At 40.8% G+C, this 16950-nt stretch overlaps 1 protein-coding gene across 2 annotated transcripts in view; it reads left to right on the forward strand.

The window, feature by feature from the left end:
• The first annotated feature begins 3906 nt into the window (after positions 1–3906).
• Positions 3907–16950, forward strand: part of FMO5 (flavin containing dimethylaniline monoxygenase 5) — a 31538-nt gene continuing 18494 nt past the window's right edge. The window contains exons 1-2 of one of the 2 annotated variants that reach the window (XM_072766719.1): positions 3907–4071; positions 4505–4677. In XM_072766719.1, the coding sequence (XP_072622820.1) occupies positions 4543–4677 (135 nt within the window). In that variant the 5' untranslated portion in view covers positions 3907–4071; positions 4505–4542. Of the gene's footprint in view, positions 4255–4504; positions 4678–16950 lie in introns of both variants that reach the window. The other variant, XM_025983072.2, reaches the window with a different exon arrangement.

A 16950-nucleotide genomic window follows, 5' to 3' on the forward strand; every position in this document is an offset into this window, starting at 1 on the left:
ACTTCATTCTCATTAGTTTCCATGAATCTTTTTAAATCTTCCTTAATTTCCTGGTTGACCCTTTAATCTTTTAGCAGGATGGTCCTTAACCTACATGTCTTTGAAATCCTTCCAAACTTCTTCTTGTGATGTAGTTCTAATTTCAAGGCATTATGATCTGAGAATATGCAGGGGACAATCCCAATCTTTTGGTATCGGTTAAGACCTGATTTGTGACCCAGTATGTGGTCTATTCTGGAGAAAGTTCCATGTGCACTTGAGAAGAATGTGTATTCAGTTGCGTTTGGATGTAAAGTTCTGTAGATATCTGTGAAATCCATCTGGTCCAGTGTATCATTTAAAGCTCTCGTTTCTGTGGAGATGTTGTGCTTAGAAGACCTATCAATTATAGAAAACCCTAGACTGAAGTCACCAAGTATAAGTGTATTATTATCTAAGTATGTCTTAACTTTGGTTATTAATTGATTGATATATTTGGCAGCTCCCATAATCGAGGCATATATATTGAGGATTGTTAGGTCCTCTTCTTGGATGTATCCAAGAAGAGGACTTAACACACAATATGATATAGTGTCCAAGACACAATATGATATAGTGTCCCTCTTCATCTCTCACTACAGTCTTCGGGATAAATTTTAGTTTATCTGATATAAGGATGGCTACCCCTGCTTTCTTTTGAGGGCCATTTGAATGGTAAATGGTTCTCCAACCTTTCATTTTCAGGCTGTAGGTGTCCTTATGTCTAAAATGAGTCTCTTGTAGACAGAAAATAGATGGGTCCTGCTTTATTATCCAGTCTGAAACCCTGCGCCTTTTGATGGGGTCATTAAGCCCATTCACATTCAGAGTTACTATTGAAAGATATGAGTTTAGTGTCATCATGATACCTATTCAGTCCCTGTTTCTGTGGGTTGTTCCATTGGACTTCTTCTTAAAGAGGAATTTTTAAAGTCTCCGTTAAAATTCCTTGCAGAGCTGGTTTGGAGGTCACATATTCTTTCAGTTCCTGCCTCTCTTTGAAGCTCTTTATCTCTCCTTCTATTCTGAATGAGAGCCTTGCTGGATAAAGTATTCTTGGTTGCATGTTCTTCTCATTTAGGACCCTGAATATATCCTGCCAGCCCTCTCTGGCCTGCCAGGTCTCTGTGGAGAGGTCTGCTGTTACCCTAATACTTCTCCCCATAAAAGTTAGAGATTTCTCATCTCTTGCTGCTTTAAGGATCTTCTCTTTATCTTTGGAATTTGCAAGCTTCACTATTAAATGTCGAGGTATTGAGCGGTTTTTATTGATTTTAGGGGAGGATCTCTCTATTTCCTGGATCTGAATGTGTGTTTCCCTCCCCAAATTAGGAAAGTTTTCAGCTATGATTTGTTCAATTACATATTCTGGCCCTCTGTCCCTTTCGGTGCCCTCGGGAACCCCAATTAAACATAGATTTTTCTTCCTCAGGCTGTCATTTATTTCCCTTAATCTATCCTCATGATCTTTTAATTGTCTCTTTTTCCTCAGTTTCCCTCTTTGCCATCAACTTGTCTTCTATGTCACTCACTCGTTCTTCTATCTCGTTAACCCTCGTCTTTAGAACCTCTAGTTTGGATTGCATCTCATTTAATTGATTTTTAATGTCCGCCTGATTAGATCTAAATTCTGCCATCATGAAGTCTCTTGAGTCCTTTATGGTTTTTTCTAGAGCCACCAGTAGCTGTATAATAGTGCTCCTAATTGGGTTTCTGACATTGAATTGTAATCCAAATTTTGTAACTCTGTGGGAGAGAGGACTGTTTCTGATTCTTTCTTTTGAGGTGAGTTTTTCCTTCTAGTCCTTTTGCTCAGTGCAGAGTGGCCAAAAGAAGTTGTATTGGGAAAAGGAGAGAAAGAGAGAAGAGAAAGAAGAAAAGAAAAAGAAAAAAAAAGAAAAAAGAAAAAAGGGAGGGGAAAAATAGAAAAAAAAAAAAAACAAGGGGGAGTATCCTCTGATTCTGTATACTGTAAATCCCTTGACTTCCCCTGGAACTTTCCAGTGCTGCTTGGTCAATAATTTGTTTTTCCCTTGTCTGTCTAGCTGGTCTTCTGGGGAGGGGCCTGCTGTGCTGATTTTCAGGTGTTAGCACTTGGGGGAGCTGCTCAGCCCCCTGCCTGGTTCAGGGCTCAGTGAGAGATGTTTAACCTGTTTATCCAGTGAGGTCACTGTGAGGCTCAGTGGGGTTTGTTTATCTTGTGAGGCCCCAGGAGGAACAACAACAGTGGTGGCGGCCAGCTCTCCAGCCCTGGATTCAGCTCCAGCATTAACTACGGAGCTCTCTGTCTATAGGGGCCTGGATGATCCGGGGGCGGGGCCGCTATCTGCTCAGCTCCGGGCCGCCAGGCGGCAGGACCGTCCTTGCTGTCCTGGGCCCTCCTGGCCTCTGCCTGTCCCGGGGCGGGGGGGTGGGGGAGGCTGGATCCTGGCTGTGTCCCCGGCGCCCTGTGCTCCCGGCCGCGCAGCCCCTTCTGCGCGGAGCCTCTGCCGGAGCCGCCTAAAATTACATTTAAAAAAATTAGGTTTTAAAAGTTATTCGTGCATTGTTCTGAAATTGTGATATTGATTCAGTAAGGGAGAGATTAATATTCAGTCTATAAAAGTATTCACCTGTTTTCCTATATCTAGGCATCTCGAGTGCATTCAAAATTATCCTGATTTACAAATAACTCATTTATAAGTTAAACTGCCTGGGTGCATCCTTGCCTTTCCACTTACTGGGAAAATGGGGGTGATGATAGTACTTGCCTTATGGAATTGCTAAGAAATTATATGGGTTCATTCCCACCAGGTTCTTTGAACCATACAAGGTGAGCCCTTGAGAAAGTATAATTACTGGTCCATGAAGGATACTTTGGGGGTGAACCCACCAGGTCAAAACCCAGGGCTGATGTTACTGACATCATACCATCTTGACCCAAGTTGACTGAGGGAGTAGGAAGGTTAAAAAAATAGTGGGCATCCACAAATCTCTCAAAAAAACCCTCACATCTGTCAAAACAGACTCCTGGGTTGGATAAGCCCTAATTTTGACTCGGTGTGTGATATCCTACATCCATTACACTGGCCTATTCTGCATGATTTCATATTTGAAAAAATCAAATTCTATTTTAAAAGTGGATATTTTATGTTTTTTTTTTGATATTTTATGTTTTTAATTACTTATTTGACTGTGTGAGAGAAAGCACTTCAAAAAAATCATTAATTTATTTGAGAAAGAGAGAGGGAGAGCACCCAAGGGAGGGGCGGAGGGAGAGAAGCAGACTCCCTAAGCAGGAGCTCTAGGTGGGGCTGAATCTCAGGACCCTGAGATCATGACCTGAACCAAATGGAGAGCTCACCCTTAACCACCTGAGCCACCCAAGTGCCCTGGGAAAGCACTTTTAAAAAGTATTTCTAGGAATGTCTGGATGGCTGACTGGTTGAGCGTCTGCCTTCAGGTTAGGATCTCAGGGTCCTGGGACGGAGTTCCCCCAGGGAGCCTGCTTCTCCCTCTGCCTATGTCTCTGCCTCTCTCTCTGTGTCTCTCATGAATAAATAAATAAAATCTTAAAAATAAAATCTATTTCTATTTTATTGAAAGTATCTGTTTGTGTTTGGTCTTCTCTGCTAAACTATAAGCTCCTCTAAGTAGAAATTCCCTGAACCCCAGCAGCCAGCTTAGAGCACCAGTGTTTTAAGTAAATTCCTACCAGCAGCCAGCAGCCAGCAGCCTGGAACCAAAGAGCCAATCTGTGAGGTGAGAGTGGGGTGGAGACGGAGATGAGGGCACTGGGATCTGTTTTAACACATCTTCTGAAAGGTAGGTGTTCTCCATTTAAGCTTTTAGAGCAAGACTTGCTTTGAGTCTGTTGCTAGTTTCCCCGTTCACCAGGAGGAGTTTGTCACTTTAAGGCAGATACCAGGAAGTTAAAAGTGATACTCTGGAGCGGGGAGGGACCAAAACACAGGGTTGCTCTGTCTCTAGAGAGGGTAGCTGAGCATCCGGGCAACTGCAACCCAAAAGCAGAGGTTGTAGGATTCTTTTCTGCCCAAAGCAGGTTTGGCTCAGGTAACAGTCTCGCTGGGGGAGGGAAGGGGTGCCGCTGAGTGGCAGGGCTTTGGCTGAAAGGAGGTGGAGACGAACAGCTCCCTGCCATTGGCTGTTGCTGTTTACACTTTGTTGCTTTATATTTCCTCAACAAGAGCCAAAAGTGCAGATTAGCCTTTGGATGGCAGCTGAAGGATCTGCCAGGTGCTGCGGGAAAGGCAGTGCGGCCACCACAGCAGGGCTCTTGAGCTCCTGGTCTCTCACACGCAGGGCTCCCATATCCCTTGCGTAGCAATTCCCTATGGTTAGGGGGACCCCAGAATCTGACTTCTCCCAAAGCACTTGTCACGGCATTTATCTGGAGGATGCCATGGCCAAGGTCTTTCTCTCCTGACATGTGTTAGCTGATATATGCTTTCTGTCTTTTGTCTTTTTTTTTTTTTTTTTTTGACAGATTACATTGATCCAGCCTGGTGAAGATATCTGGAGACCATGACCAAGAAAAGAATTGCTGTGATTGGAGGAGGTGTTAGCGGGCTCTCCTCTATCAAGTGCTGCCTAGAAGAAGGCTTGGAGCCAGTCTGCTTTGAAAGGACTAATGACATTGGAGGGCTCTGGAGGTTCCAGGTAAGTCTCCTGGTTCTTTAATACTTGGAACCCTCACTGCTACTACCTGCCCAGCAGGAGTGTTAGTCTGAAACCTCAGGAGCATCCCAGGTGTAATTTGGAAGTGATCCCCTTCGTGAAGGGCAGAGAGAGACCCAGAAAAGAGGCAGCCACTCCAGGTTGATAGGTTACAGGTGCCTATCCTGTAACTGGATACCAAAGGAGCCTCAGAGTTTAAGGTCAAAGAGGTATTTATTTAGTAGGAACTTGTATGGGGAGGTGTTTCTCTGCTACAAGAATGGCAAGGCCTGATCTTTAGATGTTAGTGTGGCTACAGTTTTAGGAATTTGACCAGGTCACATATACCAACCATGTTGGCCAGGGGAGGCAGCACTCTCAGATGTGAGTTGGGATAGGGCTGGGATATGCCAGACCAGAAATCCCCATCTTCTCCCCCTCTTTTCTTTTCTTTTTTCTTTTTTAATTTTTTTTATTTATTTATGATAGTCACAGAGAGAGAGAAAGAGAGAGAGAGGCAGAGACACAGGCAGAGGGAGAAGCAGGCTCCATGCACCAGGAGCCCAACGTGGGATTCGATCCCGGGTCTCCAGGATCGCGCCCTGGGCCAAAGGCAGGCACCAAACCACTGCGCCACCCAGGGATCCCCTTCTCCCCCTCTTTTCAACAGATCTAGCTTGTAGTAGGGCAGTGGGATCCCAGTGGAAATTGAGTAGTTCCTCCTTACCCAGGAGTACGAAGTAACTCACCTATCCCAGCAGAATTTCTCACTGCAAATTTCAGTAGATAGTGCCTTTCTCATGGTTTGGTGTTCTCAACAGCACAGCATGCTGATCCTTGGTGAGCATTGGGGCAATGTCTGGATTCTGCAACCTCCATACCTTTACAGTATTGAGTGCCTTAGCAGGGCCACGGCACTGGGGCCAGTCTGGCATATGGGGTAATAGGACTTACTGGTTGATCATGCAAACATGTTAAAGTCTGAGACAGTCTTTGCTAGAGCAGTCTACTTGGCCAAAATGTTTTTACATGGTAGTAATTTCATCTCTTCCTATAATATTCCTTTTCCTTTCTACCAACTGCTGCTTGGGGGTTCTAGGGGAGCTGGGATCTCCATTTGCCATCATGACTTTTGCCCAGTCTTGCACATCATGACCTTTGAAATGGGACCCCCACACACCCCCACCCATCATGTCTTACTAATGAGGGTGTCCATACATGGTACTCAGCTTCTATAATCCACTAACAGTAGCAGCCTGGTTTACACACCAACAGGGAAAGCTTGGGTTAGGCCAGATGCAGTGTCTGCACAAACCAGGGCATACGTATAACTTTTACTCCGAGGGAGGGAGGCAGTATAATCAATTTGACAATCTCTCCCTGATTGAGAACGCTGATGGGTAGCTCCAAATTTCTTGGTAGATGTGTTTGGTTTTGTTTAGAACATACAAGACATGCTGTTACTGCATTAACTTGAGCCACTATAGTTCAAGGGCAGTATAAACTAGGGTATCAGCTTCCTGATTGCCAGGAGATGTCAGTGCTTTATAAGCAGGGATCCAGAAAATAGTGAGTTATACCTCAGGCTCTTATAGGTGGACCAAAATGTCTTTCTAAATATTCTAATCCCCACAAGGGCTCATTCATGATCATCTAACCCTTGGCTTCCCAATGTCCAAGCCATAGGTTCCATCCCTTTAGAACAGGCCAATGATCAGTGCAAAGAGTTAACAAGGGAGTAACAGCCAAACTCATGAATGATGGATCACCAGCCAAGATCTCCTGAGTTCAGACCACTGGCTACTGTACTTTGTTCCGATTTCCATCCAGATAGTGTCATTGTTGGATTGAATAGTGACTGCAGTCCTCTGGAAGGGATTACCCTGACTAGACCCATCTGTTTACCAGGCATCAGCTGGAATTTCCTCACTCCCTCCTTACAGGCTACAGCAACACAACAGGTATATGGGCAGGGGCATCTGGAGGATCTGCATATTCCACAGGTCATAGTAGCACCTGCATTTCTAGTAGGCTGGTGGATAGGATGCTCCTCTGCTGCAAATAGGCATGTCACTTCATCACAGAGGGAATCTGAGCTGTGGCAGAGGTGGGTCAATGGAACGTATGCTCATCCCATCCCTTGAAGGGCAGAGAAGTTCTTAGCACAATGCACTATTCCTTAGTGAGAGGCTTAACCAGGAGGGGTCCTTTGTATACTGATAGGAGCTGGTGCTCTACGGTGGTAGATAGGTTTTTGCCCTCTTTTAGAGCTGAGACCAGAATCCGAGGAGTACTCTCTCCTCTAGTGCTGGTGCCCAGTTCACATATTCCAGAGTCGCAGACACATCTGATTCAGATAGTAGTCCTGCTGGGGAGATGCCCAGAACCGTAACTTGCTTTACTAGTATTTTGGCCTTTTCAAAGGCAGCTTGCTGCTCTGATCCCCAGTTCCACATGTGCCCTTTCTTTACCAAGTGACTGTAAAAGGAATGGGGGCACTGTGCCAGGTAGCGTATAAAAGTCCTCCAAAGTCCCCAAAATCTTAGAAAGGCTGGCATTTTGTTCACATTCTTAGGGGCTGGGTAGGCTTGCACCTTATCGATCACAGCTTCTGGAACAACACAAGTCTTACCTAAGCAAACAACTCTCAAAAATGTTATAGTAGTTCCTTGACCGTGAATTTTCTATGGATTCACTGCCTATAGTCTTTCTCACATATGCTCCAGCAAAGCTTCCAGGGTGCCCTGCAGCAAAGGCAAATCTTCCCATGTCAACATTATATCATCATTGTAATGGATCAATTTTAGTGATGTGGGGAAGGAAAACAGGGCAGATCTCAGGCTAGCATCCCATGAAATATTGTGGGGCTGTGCAGGCAACCTTGGGAAAGCACTCAAAATACCCATTGTCACCTCTCCCATGTAAATGAAAATTGATCTTGTGACTCAGTGGTCAGGGATATACTGGGAAAAGGCATTTGCTAAGTCCAGCACAGCATAGTACACTCCTAGGACTATGGCCCAGGTATCTAAGATTGTGGCAGTGTTGGGCACAGCTGCATGGATGGGGAGGGACTACCTTGTTCAGTTCTCAGTAGTGTGCTGTCATCCACCATGATTTGATCTTTTTTTTTTTTTTTTTTTTTTTTTTACTGGCCATTTGCAGTTTGGGATTGCTTATCCTATTTCCTATGCCCTATGCCCTCCAGGAAATTTATATAGACAATTACCACTCTACAGAGATGACAGGCTTACTGGTTACTAATTGACACTTCCCTTCAAACCAAACTACAGCACTGGTTTGATTACCCACAGGTGGAATTCACTGATGGAGATTTGCCCAAGAGCAGGGGACGGGTGAGGAGCCTCCAATTGCCTGAGTCCAGCTTGCCAGTCATCTGGTGGTCATGTCCTCTTGATGACTTCCTCCAACAATGAGATATTTTATCTTGTGTCAGGAAATATGATGGGCTTAACAGTGATCAAATTTGCTAGAATTGAGCCTGCTGACCTCTTCTCAGAGCCATCACCTCAGGTTCTTTTCAGGTTTTTCTTTCCCTAGGCTAGCAGCAAAATGGGACACAGATATCCCTTGTTTGTCCTTTACTGATATCTGTGAAAATGAAAATGGCACAGTGATCATTTTCACTTAATGAGTTTTGCTGCTATCTGAAAGAGGGTAAACAATCTTGCGGGGAGGGCAGAGTGTAACAAGATAACAAATATTAGAAAATGTAAAGTGGCTAGAAAATTTAGAGTGGTTGCTCCTGGTCTGCATTAGTAAGTGTCTAGAATACTTGCTTACAACTCCTTCTAGGGATTCCTCCTTTTCAGTTCTCTCTGACCTTCTGGTCTTCTCTTTTCTCCTGACTCTCTCCCTACCTCCCTCTCTCCCACTCTTCCTTCTCTCTCTTTTTCTTCCTTTCTTTGAATTCTGGTTCAATTTAAATAATTCTATAATAATCCTGTCCTTGAATATAATATAAAATCTGGCTGCCTTCTTTGCTTTGAACTTTTCTTTCCCTTGAAAAATCACATTGGTAGTTCCAGGGCCTGTCTTCAGAAGAGGGCAGAGGGCACCTGCAACTGGTACTTCTTATCCTTGTATTTATTCAGTTTTAAAGTTGAGTTATTAATACATACATCCAGCCCTGCAACTTGTTCCTGAGTTTAGGTATCATCTACTTAAAAGATGATTAAGCTAATTATATGCCAAAGAATACCAACCTCCTTTATTGAACTTCAAAGTGGCAGGCATTCATTGGGTTTGCTTTTAAACTCGTTTTCTAAACCAGTGAGTGGTATTAAGGTATCCAGATGTGTTTTGTGTTCTGTACAAATGAATATAGCATTGCTCAGCCACTTAAAAATGCCTTCTAGCGGAGCACATGGGTGGTTCAGTCAGGTGAGCGTCTGACTCTTGATTTCGGCTCAGGTCATGATCTTAGGGTCATGAGACGGGGCCCCACATTGGGCTCTGTGCTCAGCGCAAAGTCTGCTTGATATTTTCTCTCTCTTTCCCTCTGCCCCTCACACTCGTGCACTCACTCTCTGTTTAAAATTACATAAATGGCTTCATAGCATCCCCTAGTTGAATACCATAACAGTCCTTTTGCAACTTGGCTCTGTTGGGGGGAACAAACTCTATTTGACAGTAGTCCTTACTCAGTCCTAGAGTGAATACCTCCTGGCAGTACCCCCATGCCTCATCTGGGGCATGAACTGAAAAGGCTGTTAATTAGTGTTTGGTAATTAATATAAAATTATACTTTTGAAATCTAGTCACAACATAGTATAGAGGTTAAGAGCACAGTCTGGGTTCAAATCCCAGGTCTGTACCTAAGAGCAGCGTGACCTTGGGGAATATCATTAGATCTCTGTGTTCTTTAAGGAGATAATAATAGCACTCACCTCATAGAGTTACTGCAGGGAGTAAGTGAATGGATAATTATGTCGATCACTAATAACAGTGCCAAGTGTACAGCAAGTGCCACATGTCATAGTTATTTTTTTTTAAGATTTTGGTTTTTTTATTCATGAGAGACTCGGAGAGAAGGACAGAGCCATAGGCAGAGGGAGACTGATGCAGGACTCAGTCCCAGGATCCTGAGATCACAACCTGAGCCAAAGGCAGGAAGACTTGTTCAACCACTGAGCCACCCAGGCATCTCTGCAATTAATATTATTCCGTAGACCTGGAGTACGCCCCATGCATTTGGTGTCTCTAGAAAGTGTCCTAGCCAGGTTTGCCAATAACTGATCAGCCAGTGAAATCAGTTCAGGTCCCCGTTCTACCTGAGTATCAGGTTTCTGGTTTTTTGACTGCAAAACGGTTTAAACTTGTTCTCTGTTAAAAAGTGGGATTTTTTTTTTCCCTGAATATCCACTTGGCAAAATTTCAACACCATATGAACTGCTTCTTTGAAAATCAATAAGCTATATTTTGTCATGATGCTCTGACTTCTGTTAAGACAGACTACATCTGTGTCCATTATATATCATATGTAATATATTTTACACACATCTATATACATACATACACATATGTACAACTACACTCCTGTATTTCTAGAGTCAAATGTGATGTCTGACATGTGTTAGGTGCCAAATATATTTATGTTTTATAAATAAATCCTCAAGAGGCCAAATGTCTTGAGGGGTTGCTTAGAATCCTTGTGGAAATAGAGACCTTCATTCTCACATATTCCACAGTTACACAATGTGGATCCTGAGGTATATAAACGTCCATTAATTTTGGATTAAACATGCTTTATGTGCTGATGCTGTGTTCCTTAAGAATTTCCTCTGAGGGGCAGCCTGGGTGGCTCAGCAGTTTAGCGCCGCCTTCAGCCCAGGGCGTGATCCTGGGGACCCGGGATCGAGTCCTCCATCGGGCTCCCTGCATGGAGCCTGCCTCTCCCTCTCCCTCTGCCTGTGTCTCTGCCTCTCTCTCTCTCTCTCTCTCTCTCTCTCTCTGTGTCTCTCATGAATAAATAAATAAAATCTTAAAAAAAAAAGAATTTCCTCTGAGATCTGCTGCTCTACCACCCCCTGGTTTGTTATTTGAGGTCCTTATAAATAATAATAAGTTCTCAAGACATTGATTTCAGTTAGTTCTTGTCTCCTCGTGAACACATCAGAGTGACAGTGGAAAGTAGTGCTAATGTGAAACATACCATTTTGACTTTTCATACTTTAATATTACTTTATGAGTAAAAGAACTTTAACATGATAAACCCCTTATGAATGCTGAGGATTTAATAAGTATTTAATGCTGGAAAATATTTTTTTAATTCTGTAATCAACCTGAATTTTTAAAATCCTTAAAGCATACCAAAACAGAGCTTCTCAGACCTTAATATACATAGGAATCACTGGTAATATTGCCAAAATATACATCCTGATTCCTCAATCTGGAGTGCTGCTAAGATTCTGAATTTCTGATAAACCCCTACGTTACACCAATGCTGCTGATGTGAGAACTACTTTCTCAGTAGTAAAGCTCTAAAGATGGGGATCCCTTGGTGGCTCAGTGATTTAGCGCCTGCCTTTGGCCCAGGGTGTGATCCTGGAGTCCCAGGATTGAGTCCCATGTCGGGCTCCCTGCGTGGAGCCTGCTTCTCCCTCTGCCTGTGTCTCTGCCTCTCTCTCCCTCTCTCTGTGTATCTCATGAATAAATAAAAAGTCTTTTTAAAAAATCTCTAAAGAGTATATGTTAGGGGGCACCTGGTTGCCTCAGTCAATGGAGTGTGTGACTCTTGATCTAATAGTTGTAAGTTTGAACTCCACGTCAGGTGTAGAGCTTACTTAAAAATAAAATCTTTGGAAAACAGAGCATATACAAGAAAATATATGAAGTGGATACAGGATAATATAAGATGTGGCATGTTAATTTAAAAGATAAAATGAAAACAAAATGCAATATAAATTAAGCAGGTGACTAGGTTTTAAAAAAATTCTTATTAACTCTCTCCCTTCTAAAAAAGCAAACAAACAAACAAACAAATAAATTCAAAACCACTTAGAAGAGGGTGGAGAGCAGTGGTTCTCAGCACTGGCCATACTTTAAAGAATTGCCTGGGGGAATTTTAACAAATAATAATGTTAGTCCATCCAGAAATTCTGGTGTGATTGGCTTGTGGTACCAGTAAAGCTCTTTACTACTAATGTCCCCTGTGCAGCTGATATAGAGACTTTTGCCCTATAGTTTTTAAACCCAGCTCTCCCAGTTGATAAATGAGGATGACATGCAAAATCAGTACCAGTTTACTGGACTTTGGACTTTGTTAGATGCTGTTAGATAGATAAACTCCTGCCACTGTCCTCAAACATTCTGCAGTTTTGCTGAGAATGTGTGGAGAAAAGACTTTTGAGGTTGATGGGATGAGCTCTGATGCCCTGAGCTTTCCGGGGCCTGCACACTACCTCTTACCAGCAGATCTCAACTTTGCGTATTAGACAAGGAGCAATTAAAATGGGGCCTCTAGGAGTGGGGATGAGGCATTATGTTACTGTTTATTTTAGAGTTCCCCAGATTATTCTAATGTGCAGACAAGGTTGAGAACAGTCCTAAAGCTTCTGTCCCATGGAATTCTGAGTCTGCCAAAGGAACAGAAGAGCAACACTGCCCCTGTTCTCTTTTCTTGTATGAACTTCCTGCTCAAATGTGTGAATCATGTGCTCAGGCAGGAAATACAAGCAAGGTGCATTTGTACAGGGCAGATTTATTAATTGATTGTAGGAAAATTTAAAACCCAGGAGCAGCAGCTTCTTTTTCCACTTTCTGACCCAATACTGTTCTGCTCCTATTCTCTTTTATAAAAAGCAGTGAGTTGACACAGTGGTAAACACTACCTGGGATCCAATCAAGTATTTGGAAGAGCTTGATTGTTTTTATTGACACAAGAAAACACTTTGCTGTGTCAGTACTGTGAAAAAGAATATAAATATATGAGTTTTGCTACAGGGCTAAAATCTGTGATTCATTTAGTTCTGTGACTCCAACAGACCTGCTCTACAAAGTGTGGTTCTACTCCTTATACTCAACTTTGAACCTCTGGAAGGCAAAGACAAACTAAATAGTGTTTTTATTACAGAATGACTTTAGAAATATCTGTTGAATAAATGAATGAAATAAATTTCAGAAGGTAGGAACATATCTACCCTTACCCCCATAAACATCTTAGTTCCAAAATGAGCCTGCCACTCATTCATTTTAATTTCTTTAAGAAATGTGTTATGTGCAAATATGTTTAAATAAACTTTTAATTTCAGAACAGTTTTAGACTTACAGAATTATTAGGAAGATAGTACAGAATCCCAAAATACATGACACCCAGTTTTCCCTCTCAATGTTTTTTATTAATATGATACATTTGTCATAATTAATGAACCAATACTAATAGTTATTAGCTAGAGGTCCATATTCTATTCACGTTTGCTCAATTATTTTCTGATGGCCCTTCCTGTATCAGGATCCCATCCAGGATACCACATTACATTCAGTTGTCATGTCTCCTTGTGACTATGACAATTTCTCAGACTTTCCTTGTTTTTGATGACCTTGACAGTTTTAAGGATTATTAATTATTTTATAGAATGTCCCTCACTTGGGATTTGTCTGATGTTTTTATCATGGTTAGACTGGGGTTATGGATTTGGGGGCAGAAGACCATAGAGATACAGTGCCATTCTCATCATATCATATCAGTAGTACTATAAATATGACTTTTCACTATTGATATTAACCTCGATGACCTGGCTTGAGACGGTTTTTGTCAGGTTTTACCACTGTAAAGTCACTCTTCGTTTTCCCCCCCTTGCTATACTGTAGTCTTTGAAAGTCACTATGCGCAATACATACTTAAGGTCAAAGCTGGCTTTTCTAGGCCTTTTGTCTTTCCATATAAACTTTAGAATCAAGTTGATAATAGCTAAAAACGTGTTGGGAAGAACTGACATCTTAATAATGTTGATTCCTTCTACCTATAAGCACAGAATCTCTTTCTATTTATTTAAGATCCTTGATTTTTTTCATCTGTGTTTTATAGTTTCTGCATATAAGTCCTATACATATTTTATTAGATTTATATGCATAAATATTTCCTTTTGGGGGTGTTATTGTAAATGGTATTTAAAAAATTTTAAATCTAATTGTTCATTTCTGGTATATAGGAAAGCAATTAACTTTATACCTTAACTTTGTATCTTGCAACCCTGCTATACTTGCTTATTAGTTCCAGGTTGTTGTTGTTGTTTTAAATTCTTTGGGATTTTCTACATAAACGTGTCATCTGTGACTAAAAATAATTTTATTTCTTCATCCCAATCTGTATACTTTTATTTCCTTTCCTTTTGGGGAGGGCTTTAATGCCACTTTACTAGTTAGCTTGATTTATTTAAATTTCAGTCAGTTAACATACAGTGTAATATTTTAGGTATACAATATAGTGATTCAACACTTCCATAAAACACAGTGCTCATCACAACAAATGCACTCCTATCCCCAATACCTATTTCACCTATTCTCCTACCCACCTCCCCTTTTGGTAACCATCAGTTACCAAACCATTAGTTTGTTCTCTATAGTTAAGAGTCTGTCTCTCTTTTTTTTTCTTTGCTCATTTGTTTTGTTCCTTAAATTCCATGTATAAATAAAATTACATGGTATTTGTCTTTCTCTGACTGATTTATTTGCTTAGAACTAGAGTTCTATCCATGTTGTTGCAAATAGCAAGATTTTGTTCTTTTTTTATGGCTGAGTAATATTCTAATATTCCATTGTATGTATATATACCACATCTTCTTTATCCGTTCATCAGTTGATGGACACTTGCATAGTTTGGCTATTGTAGACAATGCTGCTATAAACATTGGGGTGCATGTATCTCTTTGAATTAGTATTTTTGTATTCGGGTAAAAACCTAGTAGTGCAATTGATGGGTCATAGGGTAGTTCTATTTTTAACTTTTTGAGGAGCCTCCATACTATTTTCCCCAAATAGCCAAAACAACCTTGAAAAAGCAAAGCACAGCTGGAGGCATCACAATTCCAGACTTCAAGTTATATTACAAAGCTGTATTAATCAAAACAGTATAGTCCTGGCACAAAAATAAACATATAGATCAATAGAACAGAATAGAAAACCCACCAAGAAACCCACAACTCTATGGCCAATTAGTCTTTGACAAGGTAGGAAAGGATATCCAAAGGGAAAAAAGTCTCTTTAACAAATGGTGTTGGGGAAATTGGACAGCAACATGCAAAAGAATGAAACTGGACCACTTTCTTACATTAGACATAAAAATAAATTCAGAATGGATGAAAGACCTAAACGTGAAACATGAAACAATAAAAATCCTAGAGGAGAACACAAGCAGCAACATTTTTTACAGTGGCCATAGCAACTTCTTTCTAGATATGTCTCCTAAAGCAAGGAAACAAAAGCAAAAATAAACTATGAGAACTTCATCAAAATAATAAAGCTTCTGTTCAGCAAAGGAAACAATCAACAAAATAAAAAGCAGCCTACAGAATGGGAGAAGATATTTGCAAATGACATATCTGATAAAGGAGGAGTATCCAAAAATCTATAAAGAACTTATTAAACTCAACACCCAAATCAAATAATCCAATTAAAAAGTGGGCTGGAGACACAAATAGACATTTTTCCAAAGAAGACCGACATATGGTCAACAGACACATGAAAAGATGCTCAACATCACTGATCATCAAGGAAATACAAATCAAAACTACAATGAGATATCACCTCACACCTATCAGAATGACTAAAACAACAACACAAGAAATAATAGATATTGGTGAAGATGTGGAGAAAAGGGAACTCTCTTGCTTTGTTGGAAATGCAATCTGGTACAGCCACTATTCCTTTTCTTGTCTTATTATACCAACTAAGATTTCTACACGTTGAACAGGAATGGTGAGAGAGGACATCTTTGTCTTGTTCCTAATTTTAAGGGAAAAGTTGTCCATTTTATCACTACTAAGTTATGATGTTTAGCTGTAGGTATTTTGTAGATTTTTAAAATCAAATTGAAGAAATTTTTCTCTAAGTTTGCTAGAGAGAAGGAGAGCATATGTATGGTGAGGAGGGGCAGAAGGAGAGGGAGAGAAAGGATCTCAAGAAGACTCCTCATTTTAAATCATGAATGGGTGTTCTATAAACAACATTTCAACAAAAACAAAAGAAAAATACTACCTCCTTAATAAATGAACTTGTTTTTCCTATTTTCAAGTTCTATTGACTTAAAATTTAAAAAATGTAAGCAGAACCAGCTGACAGAATAGAGGTTATACAACATATAAGTATATAAACATGGGTGAACATAGGTAGTATACAATTGCCCCATGCAGACATATTTTATATATTTGGTAATGAGAATGTGAATTTAACTTTGTAATATTACTTTTTTTATGAGAAGTTATATGTCTTTTTCAGTGTTCCTACATAGATTTGAAAATTATAGTTTAGGTATCTCCAAATTCATTTTCCATAGTTAAGTCATTAATTCATTTCAAAGCATTTATTGAACACCCAATATATATGAGGTACAGATGGTAGAGACACAGAGAAGAATAAGATATACATCCTATCTTCGGGTACCTCACAGTCATAATACAGTGTTAGGTTTAAGTTGCCTTTGAGAGCTTGAATATGAATGGGACATCTGACTCTGTGGGGAAAAACAGGTAAGTCTTCTCCAAAGAAGTGCCATTTGATGTGATTCTGGAATGATAGATAGGGATTTTTCTAATGAAGAAACAATAATGTGTACTTTTAAAGTTTAAAGTTGTGAAGGAGCCACCCACTTGAACCCCTATCCCCAGACCCGACTTTAGTTACCAGTCACAAATTCAGGTTGTAACTTGTACTTCTGACTAACCAGCTATAAATCAGAGGTTCCCACAGCACCCTCCTTGGGTTTGATTAATTTGCTAGAGTGACTCACGGCACTCAGAAAAACCCATTTACTCACTAGATTACCAGTTTATTATAAAAGGATGTAACTCACAGCAGCCAAATGGAAGAAATGCATACATAGGACAAGGTATGGGGACAGGGGACAAAGCTTCTGTGCTCTTTCGGAGTGCCCTACTTTCTTCATATCTCCTCAGCTTTACCAACCTGGAAGTTCCTTGAACTACATGTTTTCCAGTTTTTATCAAGGCTTCGTTATGTAGGCATGGTTGATGACATTATTAAATCATGGCCTTGACAGTTTATTCAACTTCCAGCCTCTCTCTCCTCCCCAAAGTT

The sequence above is a fragment of the Vulpes vulpes genome, chromosome 8 (genome assembly GCF_048418805.1).
Source record: "Vulpes vulpes isolate BD-2025 chromosome 8, VulVul3, whole genome shotgun sequence".
Taxonomy (NCBI): Eukaryota; Metazoa; Chordata; class Mammalia; order Carnivora; family Canidae; genus Vulpes; species Vulpes vulpes.